This window comes from Trachemys scripta, chromosome 11 (assembly GCF_013100865.1).
Source record: "Trachemys scripta elegans isolate TJP31775 chromosome 11, CAS_Tse_1.0, whole genome shotgun sequence".
Classification (NCBI taxonomy): domain Eukaryota; kingdom Metazoa; phylum Chordata; order Testudines; family Emydidae; genus Trachemys; species Trachemys scripta.
This window is the reverse complement of record NC_048308.1, coordinates 48,315,090-48,330,976: the sequence shown is the minus strand read 5'-3', so window position 1 is coordinate 48,330,976 and position 15,887 is coordinate 48,315,090. Positions and strand designations below refer to the sequence as shown.

The 15,887-nt window shown below is 42.1% G+C and overlaps 1 protein-coding gene across 3 annotated transcripts in view; it reads right to left on the bottom strand.

The window, feature by feature from the left end:
* Positions 1–15,887, bottom strand: part of GULP1 (GULP PTB domain containing engulfment adaptor 1) — a 132,628-nt gene that overhangs the window by 46,782 nt on the left and 69,959 nt on the right. For all 3 annotated transcript variants that reach the window (XM_034785252.1, XM_034785254.1, XM_034785253.1), the window contains exons 5-6: positions 12,708–12,806; positions 6,093–6,230 (exon numbers count right to left, since the gene is read on the bottom strand). In XM_034785252.1, the coding sequence (XP_034641143.1) occupies positions 6,093–6,230; positions 12,708–12,806 (237 nt within the window). The remainder of the gene's footprint in view (positions 1–6,092; positions 6,231–12,707; positions 12,807–15,887) is intronic.

The following is a 15,887-nucleotide window of genomic DNA, read 5'->3' as shown; positions in this document are numbered from 1 at the left end:
CAGCTCTTGAGCCCAGCAGCCGCAACAGTTTGGTAGCTGCTCAAAACATTCACCCATGACTGTGATAGCCCCTGAGTTTGCTTGTTCCCAGCCTTGCTCTCACTTTGTTCCTAACCACCAGACTTTCCTCCCACTCCAGTTGCTAGGCACGACTGCCATGTCCCAATTTATGACAGTTTGAGCAGCCCAAAAAACCAGGGAACTAGAACTGATATGGTGAGCATGGATCCTACAAAGGCCAATACCTCTCTGATGGAAATAATTGGAGCCCTAGAGATCTTGCAGGCCCGGGTTACCACTCTGAAGGCATAGAAGCCATGCTTTCAGTTCCAACCCCCACTCCTCATGAGCCAAAACTCTCTCTGCCTGACAAGTTCAATGACAATCATCATGTTTCATGGGTTCCTAAATCAGTGTTGGCTCCTATTTCTGCTATGCCCACAGTTGTACCCCATTGACCAAGCCCAAGTGGGACTAATTATCAGCCTGCTTACCTGGGAGGCTCTGGCTTGGGCATCTCTGCTCCTGGAAAAATCAAGCCTACTTCTGGGACAATGTAAAGACTTTATTTGAGCTATGGTGGTGATTTTCAATGACCCAAGTAATGAGCATACAGCTGAAGCTGCACGTGAGGTTTTGCAGTAGGGATGCTGGCCAGTTGCTAAATATGCAGCAGAGTTCCGATGCTTGGTAGGAGACACCTAGTGGAACAAGGCCAGGCAGTGTTATCATTTCTGGCTCGGCCTAAATGGCAATATTAAAGATGAACTGGCATAGGTGGAATCACCATCCTGCCTGGCTGCCTTACTCAACCTAGTCATCAAAATCGATGAATGCCACCGAGAAAAAAAGATGGTCCTCCTGGTTTCTGCCAGCCCTGCTGGCTCCAGCTCCATTCCCCCACCACCAGTCCCTTCTCCATTGCTTGAGCCCAAGCAAGTCAATCAGGTCCAGCCCTGCCTCTCTGACACAGAGAGGAATTGACACTAGGAATTGGACCTATGGGGATCAGGGCTGGGTTTGCGTCTTTCCCCTCACCCCAGCAGTCCATGCCTATTCTCATCCACCGGTACCTTGATGATGGCCAATCAGCAACCAACACATCTTCAACTCCCTTTCCAGCTCTGGCACCCTGTGATGCCTGAGACCAACCAAGAGTAGCTGGTGGATTCAGAATCCCAGGCAATTTCATGGATCTGGAATTTGCCCAAGCACACAATATCTCCACCCAGCACAAGGACTCCCCCAGTTAGCGAAGTCCACAGAGCTGTCATTCCTTTTGTGAGGACCAGATGGCTCCCTTAGAATTAACTACCCCTTGAGGCTACCGAGAAGTCCTCCAGTTTGAGGTAATTTATTCACTGCATTCATCAGTTGACACTGGCATCCCCTGGCTCATCTCCCATGACCCGTGCATCTACTGGCACTCAGGCATGGTGTGCTTTGATCTCCCATTTTTCCAATAGTCCTGTTTCCTGAGAGCTAACTGGAGATCAGAAACCTTTTGTGGCTCACTTGGTCCTCCAAAGAATTCATAGACATGAAGATAGGATGCAAAGGCGACCCCAACAATCACCATGACCACACTCAAAAGCTCCGTGGATTCCTGTTAAGTAGCAGCATTATATCGATGTGTTCAGCAACGCCCTACTGCCCCCTTGGCGCTACGACTGCCCCATCAACTTCTAGCCGAGTGCACAGGTTCCCATCGGGTACGTTTTCTCCCTCTCTAAACCTGAACTATAGGTATTTCGGAGCTATCTTGACTAAAACCTGCAGAAGGGGTTCATTTGCCCCATCACGTCCCCAGCAGGAACCAAAGTCTTCTTTGTGGTGAAGAAAGATGGTTCTTTCCAGCCTTGTGTGGACTACTGAGCTCTGAACAAGATTACACTCTGAAACTGGTACCTCTTACCGCTTATAAATGAGCTGTTTGAAAGACTCCGCTTTGCCAAGGTCTTCACAGAGTTGAACCTCCATGGAGCTTATAACCTGGTGAGGATCTAGCAAGGAGATGAATAGAAGACCACCTTTTGTACCAGGTATGGCCACTATAAATATTTGGTCATGCTGTTTGGGTGCTCCGGCATTTCATAAATGACATATTAGGGATATGCTGGACCAGTTTCTCATCATTTACCTGGATGAGATCCTCATTCTCTCTGGGCTCCACAATAATCACGTGCGCATTGTCTTGGAGAGACTCTGCCAAAACCACCTATGCGTGAAGCTTGAGAAAAGCTTGATAAGATTACGGTGATATATCTTTTCACCTGAGGAATACACCGGGAACCCACATAAAGTGGTGGAAATATCCAACTGGGCTGCAGCCAAGAAGGTACGCAGGGTTCAACAATTCCTGGGGTTCACTAATTTCTAAAAGCAATTCATTAAAGGATTCTCTAGCCTGGTTGCACCCATAACAGTGTTCTTGCACAAGGGGGCTCAGTTTCCCTTGTCCATGCAGGCTCAGACAGCCTTTGATCAACTAAAGAAAGCATTCCTCTCAGCACTCGTCCTGATTCACGCAGGCCACATGAAACCATTTACAAAAGCGCCCATACCATGAACCTACAATCAAAACCGCTAGGTCTTCTCCAGCCTCTACCCACACATCTGCATTCTTAGTATACTATATCAATGGATTTAATTGCAGAACTGTCATGCTTACAGGGATACACATTAATCCTGGTTGCACTGATCTGCTAACAAAGATGGCACACTTCATCCCAAACTGTAACTTTCCTACCACATTGGGACCCAGCTTCACTCTTCCTAGAAAATGTTTTCTGTTACAATGGGTTACTGATAGGCATTGTATCTCACCTGGGTCCCCATTCATTTCCTGATTCTGGTGGGAATTTCTCAGATTGGCTGAGGTGAGAGACTCACTTATCACCCAAAGACCAATGGGCAAACAGAGAGAGTCAATCAAATGTTGGAGCAGTACCTTTATTGTTTTCTCAGTTACCACCAGGACAATTAGCCTTCCCTGATGTGCTACTCCAAATTTGAATATAACAATGCAATCTACACCTTGACCTGTTAATAATTAAACCACACTACCATAACTGAGGATACAATTTAGTTATGGAGGTCACGGATTCTGTGTTTTTAACGGACTTCCGTGACTTCTTTGGCTTCAGCTGTCAGTGGCTGTAGCTGGGGTTGGAGCCAGGTCTGTGCGCCCCCTCCCACAGCTTGGGCCGGGGCTGTGCCCCCTCCCTTGGCGGTAGAACTCAGGATATCAGTCCGCTGTTATGAGGCTCCAGCTGTCATTCCTCCCCCTGGTTATTTTTAGTAAAAGTCACAGAGAGATCATGGGCTCCCATGCATTTTTGTTTATTGCCCACCACCTGTCCATAACTTTTACTAAAAATAACTGTGAAAATTCTTAACCTTAACTATAACCCACTGCTTCTTTCTAGATGAGCCAAAGTCCTACTATACTTTTATAGTACCTTTATAATTACATGAAAAGAACTTCATAGTCAATAGGTCATTTTTTCTTGGTCTGTAAGCACCCGTTGTATATAAAGGGGTGCCTATTATTATACATGTGTGTTGTAATGGACAAAATGACAATTGTTAAGGGATACACATAAATGCATGGTAATTGATAAAATTAGTAACTGACAAAATGGACAAGGAGCATTTGGTATAGTGGATGTGTTCTGGAATCAATGTAACAGCAAACCATTAAGTTATGAATTGACTAATGTCCAAGTCATTAAGAGTTAAATATAGTTACAGACATTATTAACTTATTGATTAGATTAAGGAAAGAATATTCAAATAAGCAAAATGTCAGCAGAACCAACTCTGGGAAAAACATGAGGATTTTTCTAGGTTCTAAATATATATACAAAGGGTGATTTTAAGGAAGTTAATCAGAAGTGAACTGAATTACACTGCCATCCCTTCTCCATTACAGAGATTGATATGTATATTTCCTTTTTCTGCACAGTGCTGTATTAAATATTGCTTGATTATCTCACTTAAATAAAGTGTCAACTGAGTTAGTTATTTGACATCATGTTTTGTTGACTACAAACACATAACAGACCCAATATAGCCCTTTCTTTGCAAACTATGGCTTTCTCTCCCACTTTCACACATACTTACCCATAAATTCCCCAGTGCCAGCCACTGTGGATTTAGCCCCCAACATATATTGGGTGCACCAAGAGCTCACTGAACACTTGAAGACTGCCAAAGAAGCCAATAAAACACCACATGGACCAAGACCATCAGGCCGTCCCCAATCTGGCCATAGGGACATGGTGTGGCTCTCTGCCCAGAACCTTAAATCAAACTACCCATTTGCCAAACTAGATTACCAATGCCTGGGCCCCTTCACGGTTATAGAATGGATAAACACAGTGACCTTCAGGTTACAGTTGGTTGAGTCCTCAAAGATCCACCTTTTCACCTCACACTTTTAAAGCCCTACATCTAGAACCTATCTCCAAACCACTCCAACCTATAACCGTTCTCGGACAGGAGGATTTGGTCCACTGAATCCTCAACTCAGCAAGTTAGGGGAAGGCTCCAGTACCTGGCGGACCGGGAAGATTACAGTCTGGAGTAGTGATCTTGAGATTGGGCAGAGAACATGCACATTCTGGATGTATTGCAAGAGTTCCATCAGAAATACCCGGAGAAACTGGGCCCGGTTAGGAGGCATCCTCAAGTTGGGGGTATTGTCAGGTATCCTGCCCTGTAGAAGAGCCAGTCTCCAGGCAACTTAACAAGTGCAGCTGGCCTGTAGTAGGCTGTTATTGCCCACAGCTGCGATAACTCCTCTGCCTATTTCTTCCCAACCTTGCTCCCACCTTGTTTCAGTCCTGCTCCTGCCTTTGATGGTGGACCCAGCCTTTCCTCTGCCTTCCCCACTCAGGTTCCGACCCTCAAATCTAATTACTGGCATCTGACTCTGGCCTCTGCTCTGAGCCTAGGTGCCTTTTTCTGGCTATTGACTCCTGTACCAACCACTAGGCACAACTGCTCACATCCCAGCCTCTGAAAGGTACTAGCATAAAGAGACTATTGGGAGGGAATAAGAAATGCACCTGAGATCGAGAAGAGATCAGTGTTTATTGCTGCCCTCCCTAAAAGAAGAGAGAAAGGAAGACAGACAAGAAGATACAAGCGAACAGAAATGTACAGTGAGTATACACATTGTTACTGGTATTGGCACTGTACTATTGCAGATTAATGACAAGATCACCAAACATAATCTATAAGCAGTAAGGCAAAAGATTATATAACTGCATCTAATGCTATAGAGGAAAAAAAGCTGTAAATTTTGTCAAGAGTTTTTTTGTAGTCTCCTAAATGAGGTATGATGAAATAGAGGTCCTGGGCAATTGTGAATATTAAACATCACTTGTCATTCTTCATAAGAATAAGTGCATTAGCACCAATGTCCTAGTTAAATTCCATTAGGCATTTATTTTCTGCCTATGTAAACTCCTACTGTTTCAGATGGACACAGTATTCTTCTCTTCCTGTCCTAAACTATTCTTGAATATAACTGTGCATTGTTGAATAGTTGCCATGTTGCACACCAGAAGTGACTGCATTTCAGTGGTTGGTGAAGTGATTCTTCTAGTGGCGTATCAGCACATGGGTGACCTAGCAGAGGGGAGGACGCCTACTGTGCAAATCCCATAAGAATATATGTGTGTACTGCACAACATTCCATGTGGCTACTTCACACAGTGTGCTGCAGTAACCTCCACATGGCAGCTTTGCAACATTCCAGAGCCTGAAGGGAAAGGGATCCTCTCCCCACCTTGTGTATCAGCCTGGTGCTTGGCCCAGGTAGTGAGGCTGGGTACTGGGAAGGAGATTTGCCTCAAGAAAGAACATTGTGACCTTAGGTGAAAGAGTATTAACAAAATGTTTAATTTAAATCTGTAATAAACACAAGTACAATTTTAAAGGCAACATCTTGACATGAAACAATACATCAAGCTGTCCCTATATAAGGGGCTACTTAGCTGCTCGTTTTATCCTCTTCCTAGTACTAATTTCAAAACAGGCCATTTGAGATGCCAAAATCATTGTAAAACATCTGACATACTTACACACTTTTCACTGTCAAATACATAGCACAAGTGTTTATTTGACTCAGAATCTTTGCATATGAAGGTAAATATCCTCTTGTCAGTTTTATCATCAGCACAGAATGATATCCTATGAAGCTGGCAATTGTGCTGGACTTCCTGCAAATGACAATAGAATGATCACATTTGATGAGTTAATTTTTTAGTATTTTATTCAGAAAATTAATACTTTACACACCTTGTTATAAAGGAACAAGTTATAGTAATATGATGTTTACTTTATTGTGACAAATTTATTGTGACCTTTCCCTCCTTTTAGGAAATGATATTGCATCATTCAATGTGCATGTAGTTACAAGGGAAGGCCCCCGCCCTGCAATGAGCTTTGTTCAGATGGACCTGTGCACCTGTGTGGAACTCGTTGCAGGACAGCTACCTAATTTCATCAATTAAACCTTTATTGCAGTTTGAAGAATTCAAAATTTGTTTAAACTGTTAGTGATCATTCTAGCTAATACTGACTGCATCTGAGGGCTGGTCTTCACTTTGGGGAGATAGACGCTGCTGCAATCGATGCAGCAGGGATTGATTTAGCAGGTCTAGTGAAGACCTGCTAAATCGATGGCAGAGTGCTCTCTGGTTGACCCTGATACAGTAACTCCCCACTTAACGTCCTCTCACTTAACGTTGTTTCTATCTTACATCCCTGCTCAATTACAGAACATGCTCCATTTAAAGTTGTGCAATGCTTCGCTATAATGTCGTTTGGCCGCCTGCTTTGTCCACAGCTGGCAGCCCCCATATCAGCTCCCCTCCGCCCCCGCCCCAGTGTTCAGGAGGGAGGGGGGAGGAGCGAGGACTCAGCGTGCAGGCTCCCCCTCCCTCCCCTGCCTCCCGAATGCTGCAAACCAGCTGATTGCTGCGGGCAGGAGGCAGGGGATGGAGGGGGGAGGAACGAGGACACGGCATGTGGAGTAAAGGGGGAGGAGGGGGGAAAGAAGAGGCAGGTTAAGAGTGGGGGTTTGGGGGAAGGGGTGGAGTGGGTGGGCCGAGGGTTGAGCTCCCCGCCCCTGGTGCTTGCAGAGTAGGGGCAGCTGCTGCTGCTGTGCAACCTGCTTCTCCTAGCCTACAGCACCTTCAGCCTCCTTGCCTGACTCATTGTCTCCAGTGCCAGTGGGCTGTGCCTTTGTGGGGTAAGGCAAGAGCACCTCCCAACTATAATACTGTACTGTACTGTATGGCAAAAAAAAATTTCCCTGGAACCTAACCCCACCATTTACATTCATTCTTATGGGGAAACTGGATTTGCTTAACATTGTTTCACTTAAAATCGCATTTTTCAGGAACATAACTACAACGTTAAGTGAGGAGTTACTGTACTCCAGCTCTCCGAGAAGAGTAAGGGAAGTTGACTAGAGAGCATCTCCTGTTGACGCAGGGCAGTGAAGACACCAGAGTAAATCGACATAAGCTACGGCGACTCCAGCTACGTTATTCACACAGCTGGAGTGGCATAACTTAGGTCGACTTACCCCCTGGTGAAGACAAGCCCTCAATCTCCTAAGAAACAAACCTTAAAAAGCAGAATCTGCAAGACAAAAAAGGCTTACAAATGAGAACGGATAAAGACAGCTGGAATTATTTAGCCCTGAGAGAAGTAACTAAGCATTTAGATTAGGTAAAGGTTATTGTAAAATTGGATATTGGAAAACAACAATAAAATTCATTCATGGTCTAGATGCTTACTAATTTTTATTTCTAGTGTAAAAGTGGCGAATCAAAACCAGCATCTTAAACCTATAACTCAAGAGGGGAAAATAAAACATACTATTAACTATCAGATGAGACAAGACATGTGCCTAAGAAATATCAGTTTAGAACTTTTAGGTTTGTAATAAATGTGATAAATCATGTGCCTAGGAGAGTTGTTGTTTTGAATGTCAGACCAGAACATAATAACCCAAGGATTTAATATGTTTGGGAGGACAGTTAAAACACACAAAATACATGGCATTTGGGACACTTCTTGTGAGAACTAGTTAGTTAAGAACTTGAACACAGAGCTTTTTGTTGGAGTTCTGATGTGCTATGCCTGAGAGTTATAAGTTGTGTTTTGCTTTTTCAGTTTAATATTTCTGCTCAGCAGTGTGTCTCCTGTAATTATACTTTGATATGACAATTAATATCTCACCCAGCAAAGAAGTAATCTGATTATGGAGTCCAGACCTTCTTGACACCTAAAAGCCAGGAGAGATTTAATTTGGAGTAGTACCGAGAGGAAACTCCCTACATGCTTGTAGTGTGTGTGTCATGGCAGAACCATTCTAATCCACTATTCTATTGTTAATATCAAAGAAAACAATTTCTACAGAAACTATGGCTTTTCTTACGGAATGCATTTTGTAATTCTAAATGTTTCTGTTGGCAACAAATGGGGTGTTTTGCAAATTCCTTCATGTGGTTTCTATGAAAAAAGGCACAAATCCAAATCCTTCCTCTATACACAAGTACACTCATGTTCTGTCAACTCAAGACATATATTTTAAAGCACACACAAGTTATACTGTGACAAAAGCATGGCTTCACTTCTGTCTTCTTTCCCGGAGAAACTGAGCAGACTCCACCAGGTGTACACTCAGTGACCTTTCATTTTAAGTTCCATCCACCAAAATTATTACAATCCCTGTGGGACAGTCGGTTTACAATATTCACAGTGCATTTGGCCCTCTCCTCAGGACCTGAGGGGAACAGAGGTCTCACATCTCTAAGACCTCTGTGTGGCTGAGCTCACCTAGCCCTGTTCCTCTCTCTCACCCCCTCTTGGCACTTCCTTCCTGTGCCTCTTTATCAGACCTGGGCTGATGGGCTAATTGAATCTTTATCCCACCCAGCCCACCAGCCTGATTAGATAATTACCCTAATCAGCTTCCCTGGGAAACTAATTAGCATCTAAGTGAGCAGAGTACATGCTCTCCCGCACTCTCCCCATCTTCCCTCCCTGTACATATATGCATCCGAAGAAGTGGGCTGTAGTCCACGAAAGCTTATGCTCTAATAAATTTGTTAGTCTCTAAGGTGCCACAAGTACTCCTGTTCTTCTTTTTGCGGATACAGACTAACACGGTTGCTACTCTGAAACCTCCCTGTACTCTGTCACATACACTTTAAATGAGAAGTGTGACCATGTGAACCACTGTTTTTGATGAATGGGACTAAAAAAACCCCCCAAAACTACTGCCCAATATTTTCTTATGGCCTAACTGCTTAAAAGATGGCAATGAGAGTGTTCTTAATTTTTGAGAGCCTGGCAAAATTACAGAAATAAAAAGAATATTTGAGATTCTAGTATTTTATTTTTCTCAATAACCCTCTTGGTGTTTTATTTCATTTGGCTAGTAGCATGGGACAGCAGTACCAGCTATGAAGGGAACTACTGCAGTTGATATGTGAGCTATTATCTACTTTAAAAATTGTGGATTCCTGTGCAGAGATTACAGATTGCTGTAATCTCAGCAGAGGGGCAGTCAGCATCTCCAAGAATCAAGCCTCAGATAATTTGCTTAGGGCCACAGACCAACAGCAGAACCAAGATTATAACACAGGATTTAAGTCTTTCAAACATTTCTCCATGTTTTCAATCTCTCTCTCTGTCTCATGTTCCCTGTTGCCAGTCTCTACACTCTCTCCACATCCATCCTCCTGCCCCTTGTCCCCTAATAAAATGTCTCTCACACACTGAACCTCTATCTCTCCTGCAGCTTGTCAAAAAAACCGCACATGTTAAAACTATTTTTCTCATTTACCTCCTGGCCAAAAAGCTTAGTCACATTCTTTTCCATCCATGCTGCTTGCGCTCTCTTCACCACATCCCCTAGGTTCTCCCTCTCCTTCCAAACTGGTCTCATTCCCATCTGTTTTCTCTCCCCCATCAGAAGGCTCTCTCCCCTTCCTATCTCCCGCATCTTCCCCCTGCTCTCGGCTCTCTTCCTCTCCCCTACATCCCAAGACACTCTCCACACCCTTTCCCTCTTGGCTTTCTCCCGTTCTTCACCCTCTCCACACAGCTTGTTCAGCTCTCCAAGCTTTACCTTATACTCTCTCCATCCACCCCTTTAACAATAGATTGTGTTTCCTCATGTTCCCAGTGCCACCTCAGTATGCAGCACAGGGCTGAGCCGCTGCTTCCAGCAGCTTCCATTGGCCTGAAGCTGCGAACCGTGGCCAGTGGGAGCCGTGATCGGCTGAACCTGAGGACGCGGCAGGTACACAAACTGGCCCGCCCGCCAGGGGCTTTCCCTGCACAAGCGGCGGAACAAGTTTGGGAACCACGGTTCTAGGGGAAGAGGCAATTCTGTGCAGCGACTGCCAGCTGCCTTCAGAACCCCATTTAGGAAAGGAAGAAGCAATTCTTCCTTGTGTTTAGGGAGATGGGCTACAGTGGGAAGAAGAAAAGCTCTTTTATGTTTCCTCTTCAACCTTTGGGTCAGTAAATTAGAGGGGGGCAGCACCCGGGGAAGAAAAGGTTGAGGGGACTGAGCTAGGCACGACCATATTCTAAACATGGTTCTGTAACTGATTTTCCTGGGCAAGTTATTCTCAGCCTGACAGCAAGTGGGAGCCAGAAGTCCTGTGTTATAATCTTGCTTCTGATGTTGCTGTGTGGTCTGAGCAAGTGATTTGGGGCTTCTGTGAGATGCTGAGGGCCTCCTTCCTCATGGGCTTGGCATCTTCACCTTTCATTGAACTGGGCCCCAACCCCTCTGTTTCCCCACTTTTAAAGTCAAGGTTTGTTCAACACTGTATAATTCCTACACTATTTGGGCCAGGGGACATCTTTTGTGTTTGCACAAAACCTCCCAAAATGGAGATCTGATCTATGATTGGGGCTCCCAGGCGCTAGCACAATTAAAAGTAATAATAATATTAACAACATGCAAAACCGTTCGGGGGGGAAAAAAAGATTCCTTCAGCTACTATGACTCACTGTGGTCAGTAAGCTAATTAAAATGAATTATTCCCAACAAAAACAAGAAGAGAAAAAAGCGATTGTTATAACATCTGAAAAATATATCCATAAACATCTATAAAAAAATCCCTCCACACTGATTAAAAGTGAGTTCAACTATTTGTACATGTAATACAAAGGAATAATGTGTTTGTGTTGGAATAAGCTATTTATCCTCTGTTTACAGAAAACACAATAAATATATTCCTTTTGATATTGTCATAACACTGTGTGTATTTTAAATCTGCTTTTGCTGAATTGCAAATGAGGGCTTCATTCATGTGTAATTTTGTAGCGTTAAGAAAACAAAGAAAAAAGAGGAACAAAAACTGCTCCTAGTTGATTTCTATTAAAACTTGTTATAACAACATTTTCAAGAGTTTAAAATGTCTTGTTCCCTTAGTAATTTGTGTCCCACAATTTTCTATAAAGCTCCTTATATTTCTTTCTGCAAGAAATTAACATTTTTTGGCATTTGTTATTTTTAAAATGGCTGTAGCTAGGACAAAGATTTGAAACCACTTTTCATCCCACAATGCCACAAGGAGGATACAGAACTACAATGAAGTCAACTTAGAGTTGCTGGGGGTTTTCTGCCTACCAACTTTTCACCCACTGTCACTTAAAAGGTCTCAAGCAGAAAGGTTTGCAAGTAGAAATGTCCTTGAATTAAATTTGGCTTATCTCCAACTACAATATTATACTGAATTCCAATATTCATCATAAAAATAATAATACAATACACAGCAATGTATAGTGTTCATTGCAATTCAAAAATTAATATATGTATAAAAGAGTTTAGTAATTATAGAATGACTAGACCTACAATACTTTTAAGATCTGTTTATGGGCCTTTATGTCATTATTCCTCTTTGAATTCAAGAGAAGATTTTTTGTTTAGTTTTGATTTTTTTCTGTAAGTCAAATTACATTTTCAACCAGAATAGGGAGACAATGAACTACAATACAGTAGAAATTACCACAGTTGAGGCCATATTTCACCAAATCAGTTGCTGCCATTGTTTCGAAGCCATATCTATAGCACAACTGGAATTTCAAAGCCTTCTGGGGGGAGAGGGGGGAGAACCCAGAAAAACAAGTAGCCCTTCCAAAATAGTGGAAGAGAAGTCTCACAGCAAATATAATGGCTTATAAAGTCAGCTACAAAAGTTGATCTGCAACACTAGTACATATTTAGTTATCACCATTAAATAGTCAACATCTGCCAGCGCATAACTCATAGTTGCCACAGCTATTTCTTATTCCACATGCTCTCAAACGGAAGGACACAGGAGGGTTGGAAACAGGTGTCAGAGGGTCGTGGCCACTCTGTCCTTCCTGTATGGCTATATGGAAAGTCAGTCCCAGTGTAGTTCTGTTACAGAAATGTGAGCATCCGTATGTATTCTATATTTAGAAAACCTGTGTTATCTCATTTACTTCTGTGTGGTAAATGTTGACAAAAATGATCATTTATAGTAACTAGCATAGGCATTTTTACAGTTGTTCCATAAGCAGGGAGTTTTTCACTGCAAGAAATTATTAGAAGAGTGGTTTATAAAATATAATTTCTAAATCAATGTTGAATTAACTACTGGTGTAACAAACAATTATGAAGTTAAGTTTCTTACCTTTGTTTTTGGATCTAGAATTTTTACACCATAAATTGAGATTTGTAATTCAACTTTCGGGGTTTTCTGGCCTTCAGATTTCTTGATATGTCTTGCAAACTGTAAGAAGGGGAGCAGAGATGCAATCACTATACCATGTTACCAGTTGTGCAGTTTAAAATGGCACTGGGTCGTTAATTACCTATCAGTCCCTCATCATATTAGTTGGTAAGTTCCATACTAATACAATTTTAGTTTAAAAAATACTCATAGACGTAGATGTTCTCTTTCAATTGCAGCAGCCAGGACTGTGATAATCTTTGGCAAGACCCTTTTTAAGCTGGCTTGTAACAGGATGGCCACAGCAAACTCACTGAGAAAAGCCAATCTACTTAGCTTCCTACCAATTGTCTAAAAAAACTCCAAAACCCAACAGATAGTTTAAATAACTTCCTTTTGCCTCCTATGTGTGTCCTGCACACAGTTCGTGAAGTATAGGCATGCTTACTCCTATTCTCCGAGTCACCACTGCTGTATTTATATATCTAGCATGTAACTCTCCGAGGCCTTTCACCTTGTGCAGTCTCCACCTGTACAAAATGGGTGTAAAATGCTGTCATTGCAATGTGGTAGCAACTTACATTCACACTGCAGGTTTAAGGCAGTGCAGAACCTCATCATTAAACTTCCTATGTCCTGATTCATTGTCCAGGTAACATATTTCACAAATCTCTTGTTAAGCACAGTTTGATGAAGATCGCTACCATTCCCTCTAAACTAGAGCTGCTCAGAAAATGGTTTTTTTTCCCCCAAAGAAATTTTTGATTAAAAAAAAAATTGTTTTAATTGAAAAATAAAAACCTGAAAACCAAAAGATTTTCATGTTTTGGCCCAAACGCTTTTGGAATTTCAATGAAAACTCAAAAATTTCCACAGAAAATGGTTTCCTCCAAAAACGGTGTCAGTTTTCCATAAAAAAAATGTCATTACATTTTTCATGCAGCCATACTCCCAGTTGGTTACAGAGCCTGCAGGCTATCACTGTCCTTGTTAAAACAGGCATTTCATTCATATAGATTTTTTTAAGCCTTTATTAAAGCTTATGATATTTTCTATTTCATTCCCACATTTTCTTATTTATCCTCTTTCCTCCCTTTCACCACTTTTTTGCTTATATTCAGTTTAACGTCTTTTTATATTGTAAACCTTCAGGGGCAGGTGTTGTCTCTTATTATATATTTGTACAACACGTAGCACAATGGGTTCCTGGTCCCAGCTGGCTTATCCTATGGCAATACAAATAGAACAAAATTATAATAAACTAGCTTAACTGACCTGCTGGGTAATTGCCACGGCACCCCCATGTGGATAAGGTTCACATAGCCAGCATCGGTCCACCACCCATTGCAGCCTCCCAGAATTGGGGTTGTGGATTGAGGATATTTGCACTGCAGTCATTCCTGGCTCCTGGAATGGCACTTTGGAGGCCATTGCAAGTGGTGCAACTTAGAGCACTTCTCCTATCTTTGTGTCCCATCCTTACCCATCCCAAAAGCATCACAGGGTTCCAAAGGATTGATCCTTGTGCAAATATTCTTTTCCAAATATCTACCCCTTTATTTTTCTTGCCTCTATCTCTCTCCATTAGTTCCACTATTTCCTTCAACAGACTGTGTCTGGAAAAGGCCATGTAGCTCAAATGTCCTTACAAACTCCATTTTTTTACCATCAGCATGTATTCAACACTTCCCCACCCCGGTTTGCAGCCTACACACTAATAAAATTCTTTAAGAGGGTAGACATGTGCAGCCTCATATTAGCATCAAAACAGAAAGTGGGAAGAAATACTGGGAACTTGGAGAAGAACATGTTGACAGATTGATCCTTGGAGCTGAGATTGGCAAGGATTATAGGGTTAGAACATAAAGTTAAATTGAATCACAACATGGCTTGGGAATAAACACAGTGGGTCAACTTCACAGGCTCTTGTTTAGTTTTTACCTAATCCTCACTTGGGCAAAACAACAGATTTTAGCTCAATATTATAAACAGAAGCCCATTGGGTAGAATCAGATCTTAAATAACTGTAAAGGGCTGAATGAAATTTGAATTAAACAAGTGAAAATTTTTAACTTTCCTTTTTATGTAGTTTTTGGAATGGACATTTACGATGTCCTTACCTGTATGTAACTTTTTAAGGGGAAACCACAACACATATACACCTCTACCCCTATATAACACGACCTGATATAACACAAATTTGGATATAACGCAGTAAAGCAGTGCTCCGGCAGAGTGGGGCTGCGCACTCCAGCGAATCAAAGCAAGTTCAATATAACGTGGTTTCACCTATAACACGGTAAGATTTTTTGGCTCCTGAGGACAGCGTTATATCGGGGTAAAGGTGTATTTAAACTGATTTTCTCTGGTTTCATTTAACTCAAACCTCCACCCCCTTCCCACCCCTCACCCCCCGCAACACTGTATATATGCATGTATTTCATTAATTTCACAACAGTGTTTGGGAAAATTGCCTTCTTGTTTGGGATTATTAAGTTACATTTGAAATGCTTATGCATTAAGTGTTAGCAAACTGCAATTGGAGGGTTAATCAGGAACAGAACTGTATGAGGACAAAAACATACATCTTAGAATCTGCATGGATGATATACTTAGAGAAGTCCTTGATTATACAATGATTAAAGAAAATCAAATGCCAAATCAAAGTGATATAATTTTACTTAACATTTATATTTCATTTTATGGATTTAATTGTATTCCCTATAGCCTCATTTTTTAAAGGGAAGATGGTTCAATTGTTAGCCTGGGACCCAGGAGACCGGAGTTCAGTTCTCTGCTATCACACCAACTTCCTGTGTGAACTTGGGCAAGTGTCTTAGACTCTTTCATTAGGGCCAGGAATTACAAATAAATCCTGTTCTCACTTTAATTTTAGCTCATCTGGGGACCGCCATCCAAGTCTCACCTTTTTTACCTAAATGTGGAAAGATGCTTCTCCCAATCCTGCCATGACAACATCAGCAGGAGGTAGAAGAAGAGTTTAGCTAGACTGTAGCTGCTGCTTCATTATATGTATCATCCCCGATCAGGGCCCCACTGTGCTAGGTGCAATAAATACATATAAGGAAAGAGGGTCCTTGGAATTTAGCCTTCAAACAGCAAGAACAAAGAAGAGCACTC